This window comes from Polypterus senegalus, chromosome 10, assembly GCF_016835505.1.
Source record: "Polypterus senegalus isolate Bchr_013 chromosome 10, ASM1683550v1, whole genome shotgun sequence".
Classification (NCBI taxonomy): domain Eukaryota; kingdom Metazoa; phylum Chordata; class Cladistia; order Polypteriformes; family Polypteridae; genus Polypterus; species Polypterus senegalus.
The window spans coordinates 128,909,733-128,916,530 of record NC_053163.1 but is presented as its reverse complement, the minus strand read 5'-3'; the positions used below and the strand labels follow the sequence as shown (position 1 = coordinate 128,916,530).

Sequence of the window (6,798 nt, the reverse complement as noted above, 5' to 3'; positions counted from 1 at the left end):
AGTTACCACTCTTTGGTGCAGTTCTCTAACGGTGAGCTTTGGAGAATGTTTTACTTCTCTTACCATCCTCCTTACTGTGCGTGGTGGCAAGATAAACTTGGGTCCTCGTCCAGCCTTGTTTGTCACTGTTCCCATTGTTTTACTCTTCTTTATTATTCCTCTGACTGTAGATACAGGCAGGTTTAGGCGCGTAGCTATTTTCTTGTAGCCATTTCCTGACTTATGAAGGTCAACACACATCTGCCTTACTTGAACGGCATGTTCTCTTGTCTTTCCCATCTTGAAGAGTGGCTAAGAGCAATAGGGCTCTGTGTCACGTCATATTTATACCCCAGGGATACAGGGAGTCATTAATTACTAATTAAAAGTTCCAATTTAATCTGATCAACTTTTAAAGCTAAACTAGAAATTACAAAAATGCTTCAATTACATTTATTTTATTGGAATTGTTAGGGGTGCCAATAATTGTGGCACACGTGATTTCATGTAAAAAATGTATTTCTTAATGTGGGATTTTGTTCCTAAATGAGCTACCAGGGGTCTTCATCAGAGGATAATGCTTAGACTTACAAGAATCAAAGGCAATATATAGCAATAACTTACGTGGGTTGCATAGGGGTGGCTAGGCCCGGTTGGTGTGTGAGGGGTCTAGGTTATTGGGTGTAAAGTCATGTTTATTATGAATAACTTCTTCTTAAGTTTGCATATGCTGGATTTATGTCCAAGTGTCTGTTGATGGCGTTCTCATTTGATAACCAGGATTCAGCCAGCTCTCTAGCACTTTTAGTATTGGCTTTAAATTTTACTTGTACATCGTCCCAATTAAATGTATGTCCTGTTGATTTAGTATGCGTATAGATCAATGATAGTGAGTCCTTTCTTCTGACGGCGTTGCAGTGTTCCTGTATACGTGTTGCAATTCTTTTTGAAGTTTGTCCAATGTATACCGCTGAGCACGAACTGAATGGAATGCTGTACACTGTGTTTCTGCTGTTGATTTCTTGTTTTTAGCATTAAAGAGGACCGTTTGTGTGCTATTCTGACACCTGACTTGGCCAGGATGTGTGCTGCACCTTCAGACACATTGTGGTGATAAGGGCATGAGTGCTAGGTGGGATTGCCTTTGATTCTTCTAAGTCTAAGCATTATCCTCTGATGAAGACCCCTGGTAGGGGTTGAAAGCTCAGGAATCAAAAGTACTGTATGATACGTGATTCTTTTTTTTTTTTTTTTCCCTTTGTGGATCTCCAGCTGCAAATATGCAAACTGTATCCCAGACCTCTCTCTCTCTCTCTCTCTCTCTCTATATATATATATATATATATATATATATATATATATATATGTCTTCTATAATATATTTTAGTGATGTAACAGTGTAATTATTTTCAGAAAATGTAAAAAAACAAAACTGCTGTTAAAGTAGCTTTTGATTTTACATACTTAATTGAAACAGTGAGTTTATTTCAATTTCAATCTCTTCACCTCGAGTGTTTTTTAATTATTATTGTAAAAAACGTTATTGGTTGAATTTCTCTTTTTCTTATAGCCCTGGGCGGACAAGCGGATCCTTTGATAATGAGATTGTGATGATGAATCATGTTTACAAAGAGCGATTCCCAAAGGTGAGTCTGGTTGGCAGTTTAAAGTGACATAGCATTTAACATCTTCCCTTTTGTACCTTGTTGGTTTTGCTGCAAGTGTTGAGTCGTGTTATATATAACACTGCCCCCCAACCATTATCCAATCATATGGCAGTCAAAAAAATATGAAGAGTATAGTCTAAGATATGTTAAGAGGTTTAATGGTTTTAATCTGAAAGTTGTGAATAATGCTCTCTAGATTCTGTCCAACTTTTCATACCTTTCCTTGACACTCTGCTTGTCCTTTTCCTCTATTCTCTGTAGGCTACGGCACAGATGGAGGAGCGACTCTTGGAGATTATTACCCAGCACTCTCCAGATAGCACCCTGCCTTTGTCAGATGGGGTTTTGGGCTTTATCCAGCATCAGCTGATTGAGTTAGCACGTGACTGTCTGGATAAATCCCGTAAGGGCCTGGTCACCTCGCGCTATTTCTTAGAGCTACAGGAGAAGCTGGATAAAATGCTTCATGAGGTAAAGAACTCTTTCCCCAAATGCCTAACATCCTATGGAGAGCTCATAGCAGTCTCTTTATATTATAGTAGTGATTCCATTTCCTAAAATATTGTCAAGTTGTTTGTTTTGTAACAATAGTAAGGAATCCTAAAGTAAAAAACATAAAAACTCTGAAAAGATATATATCCTCTACTGTATATTGGGTTTGTGTGTCTAAAAACACACATTAACAGTGACATTTGTAGTGCAATAACCAGTTCTACACCTACAGATAAACATTCATGATTCTTTTGGTTATAGTGACCTCTGCTGACTGTACTTGGAAGTGTAATTTAATAGATTGCATTCTTTAATAAAATGTTTCCATTGATCCCTTTTGCATCGTATTAATATTTTGCATCGTATTAATATATTACAGCAGTGGTTCTCAACTGGAAGGAGTTGGAGCCCACCACGGGGTCCCAGTAAACTCTCAGGGGAGCTGTACAATGACTAAAAATAATTATAAAATAGCAGCAAAGTATGAAATCACTAAAATTCAAGCTACAGCAGAACTGTTAATATTAAGCTCCACTGGTCTCTATGCAGACCTGGGATCTTTTCAAATTAGCACACTTCATCAATATTTAAAACACTTTACATATGGACTATCATGACTTTTTAGGTTTCTCAAAGACCCCCTTTAGTGTGCATTGTATATGTACATTAGATTTTATACATGTAAGTTTCTGTATTACACTTACACCTGACATTAAAATGCAGTTCCATTGTCCACATTATGTCTGACTAGAGATTGGTGGCAAGACTCCCCGCATAAGCACAGCAATTCTGAATTTAGAGATTGTTTGTGTTTATCTGTGTACCACAGCACACTGCAGTAAAAACCTATAATTAGAATGGGAGTAGGCCCCTCATAAAAATGAAAAGAAGATGATATTCCTCACCGTCATAAAGAAATTTAGTGTTTTAGCATGATGGCAAAGATTTGACAGTCTTGTTAACGATATGGTATGTTGACTTTGTACACACTGCTGCTGCCGCCACTCCACACATGCTTTAAAACTACCCAGGTGTCAGGGCTGGCGCACTTTCAGCTTTTTACTTGACTGCTGCCATTGTCCTACATGATACTTTTCTCTTTTCTGCTAACTTGGTTCTTGCATGTAAAGAGAAAAACAGATTTTAATTTTTGTTAAATGTGGTTTTTGCTGATGGAATTTCTTTAATGCTGAATCCAGAGGCTAACAAAATAGTTTATGTATAAAATGTGATTAAGTTAAGAAAAGTTATGCGAAAATGGTTTTAGGGACTAATTGACTAATTTTGCATTAAAAAAAAACTTTTATTTTTTAATTAGTCATTTTATGCTATAATAAATTTTGCCTTATGCTTTGAAAAGCATAGGCAGTGTAATACTACTAGCAGCAAATATATTTTTGTTAATAAATGTAAGTTCAAAAACAAGAACCTTTGTCAAGACTGCTGGAAAAGTACAAGTGTGTAAATATGTTAGGTGTAGGGAGAGTCTTGCAATATACTCCTGTCACTCTGGGGAATAAAGGTTGAGAAGCCCTGCATTACAGGATGATACGGATCTGGAATTACTCTCATCCATGAATATTTGTGTGTCAGAAAACAACCCTGTATTGGAGTAACTGGATTGGGAAATTGAATGAATGAATATAACAATTAAAGAAAGAAGTTTGCAAAACCTCTCTTTTATAGGTAGACTTCTTACGGAATTTGTAGGAAAATCCTTTTTTATTTTGTTTGACATTCCTTATGAAAATTTGCTTTTGTTTTGACTGCAGGCATTAATGTGTTTTTGATTGTGCCCAATTTACTTCCCCAGAGATCTACAAATCTTTTTTCTCCCCATCTTCTTAATTATGCGTTTAAACATATTTGTAAGTAGTGAGCAATCATTTAGAAATTGATTAGTAATGGTAACTATGTTTTACGAATAGGTGTATAAACTCATTGCTGTCAGTCTACCACATAGTAAACTGAACATCACTGCAGCTTTCTAGTCTTTGCTTATCACTTAGACCTCAGTTTAAAATTTCTAAACCAAACTTGACCAGGTTACAGCTTATAAAATGTCCCTTTCTTCTGGTTGAAGCTAGAAAATATGATGAACATAACAACACTTTTGTAAATTGTTCTCTGACTATGTAGATAAAATATGCTACATAAAGCTGTGCAGGGTAGCATATCTGTGTAGTTCATTGTTTTATGTGCTGTCTCATTTATGCTAATAATCATTAATGAAAGAGTAGTTTGATAAACATAACCTGGCCATGTATGTTAGCTCCACTCTGAGTATTTATTGAGTTATTAAATAGATACAAATGTTGTATTTATTTGCATTTATCTGACCGCCTTCTCATCGATAATGATTAACAAAAAAAATTGTGTTCAGCACATTATTTTTTTTTATACAATATGCTCTGAACACTAAAGTATTAAATGATGTCTTGAAAAATCATACTCACTTTGCCTATTTATGCTGTAGATAAGACAAAATTAAACTGTGTTTTTCCAGTTAAGCTAAATCTCTTTATGTATTAGTAGTCCTAATAAATATGTCAGATTTCGTTAGGATTGAATGCTAGGTTTTTGGTCATGTCCACAGATTACACACAATTTTACCAAATAGCAATATTTTTACTTATACAGTATGTACTGAGTTGGCAGCTTACTCAGTAAAGCCACACCTTCACACAAATTCTTTATTCCAACATGTCATATGCCACATGACAGTAGTATGTGGTCTAAATCAGATAGAACAGTGTTTCTAACATAAGGTAGTGTTCAGTTGAGCATTGCCATTAGCGAAATGAGTGATCTTAGTGACTATGCACATTGTATGATAATTTCCACTAGTATCAGTTCTTGCATATGACTGCTTTTGTGAGATTTTCATGTACTGTACAGCCATTTCAAGGGTTTGCAGAGAATGGTGCATAAAGCAAAATACCACCAGTCATAGACAGTCCTATAAACAAAACATTTTTGTGGATTACAGTACTTAAAGGAATATAGTGATACTTTTATAAGCAACCAGATTGGCCACAACCAAGAAAAATCAACATCTGAATTTAACATTGTTGTGCAGAATGCCCACTCAGATTGAACCACTTGTCATACTTTGTCTCAGTTGGGCTTTAACAATGGAAGGCCATGTCAGATGCCAATGATGTCAATGAAAGTGAGAAAGCACATCTTCAGTTGGGCATAGAAGCATCATAGTGGACCATTGAGGAGTTGAGAAATGTTGCTTATTTGGACGATTCCAGGTTCATTTTGCTTCATGCTGATGCTTGTACCAAATACTGATAATTCAACACCAGATATTCTTTAAAGGATGTGTGGACTGCAAGGCCTTTTTGAAAAAGTTCTTCCCTTCATGGCTACAGTTTATACACATTCAGTGTCCATGCTAGATAGTAATATGAACCTAAAAGTGTGTTTTCATTGCTTCAGTGGCCTGCATCATCCCTTGATCTTTACCCTGTTATATATCTTCAAGACGTGTAAAAGGCTTTTGAAAGCTAACTAACTATGCAGCCATCCAATTAGCAGCAACTATGCAGTTCGGTGATGGTACACCATTTCTGAAAACACAACCAGCATCTTGTTCACATAGATGTTGTTCTGAAGAACAAACAGTGCCCAACGCACTACTAGATAGGTTTAACTAATTAATTGGCATCTTCGTGTATATAGGGTACCTACAGTATATGCATTGAAAGCAAAAGTGTAACACTTTTTACATTCCGTAAATTAAAACTGAATTCGCTAATCTCATTAAACAGCTCTGTAGTTTCACACCAGTGATGCTAGTCAGTATTCCTTTATCCACCAAAAATAAAATACAATTTAACAAAAACAACACCACCTACATTATCATTTGGGGTATGCATATCTTTGTAGGCTACATAGCTGAATAATCTAACTTTGAAGGTGCTGCGTGGAGAGTTTTAAATTCTATTCTTGGCATCCACCTAAGAATCATTGACTTTCATTATAAACGCCTCGCATTTTAAATCATGAAAACTTAAACAGTCTGAGAAGCATAGATACCTCCCACTCAAATTTGTGAAGATAAGAGAAAAAAAAACTGAAACTTGTTTATTGTGGATGAACTTCATCCTTGTTCCGTTCATTCATTTTAACCCTCTTAATCCAACTGTATTGCACTGCAGAAAGATAAATGGTTTTCCTTGCCTTCGTGAGTTCTGCCTGTGGCTGTTTACTCTAGTCCCACATGACCCTGAATTTGGATTAAGTGGGTTCTGACATGATCTGATGAATTGGTCCTGTAAAGCAGGGGAACAATAACTGCTAAAACCAGCTCATGGGAGCACTGGCAAAGTTGTACAGTAATTATCTTCTCAAGAATTATCAAAATAAGGTATAACATGGTTGTTATCTGTATGTCATTGTTGCTAAAAAGTCATACTTAAAGCCACAGTGACCCTCAGAAAATGACTTACTCAGGTTGTGGCTGGTTAGTAAAAATCGTATATTCATTCTCCATAAACCAGGCCTTTGAACGTTCTGAGAGTGAAGAGGTACCGGTCATCACCCAGTTAGTGAGAAAAATCCTCATTGTCATTGCTCGGCCAGCAAGGCTGCTAGAGTGTCTGGTGAGTGTCTTCCTATTATTTACGCCTTCAGTGTCTGTAGGATGCTA

At 36.3% G+C, this 6,798-nt stretch overlaps 1 protein-coding gene across 8 annotated transcripts in view; it reads left to right on the top strand.

The window, feature by feature from the left end:
* Window positions 1-6,798, top strand: part of mast3b (microtubule associated serine/threonine kinase 3b) — a 198,735-nt gene that overhangs the window by 143,118 nt on the left and 48,819 nt on the right. For all 8 annotated transcript variants that reach the window (XM_039766609.1, XM_039766604.1, XM_039766608.1 and 5 more), the window contains 3 exons: window positions 1,550-1,625; window positions 1,908-2,117; window positions 6,650-6,751. In XM_039766609.1, coding sequence (XP_039622543.1) covers window positions 1,550-1,625; window positions 1,908-2,117; window positions 6,650-6,751 — 388 coding nt within the window. The remainder of the gene's footprint in view (window positions 1-1,549; window positions 1,626-1,907; window positions 2,118-6,649; window positions 6,752-6,798) is intronic.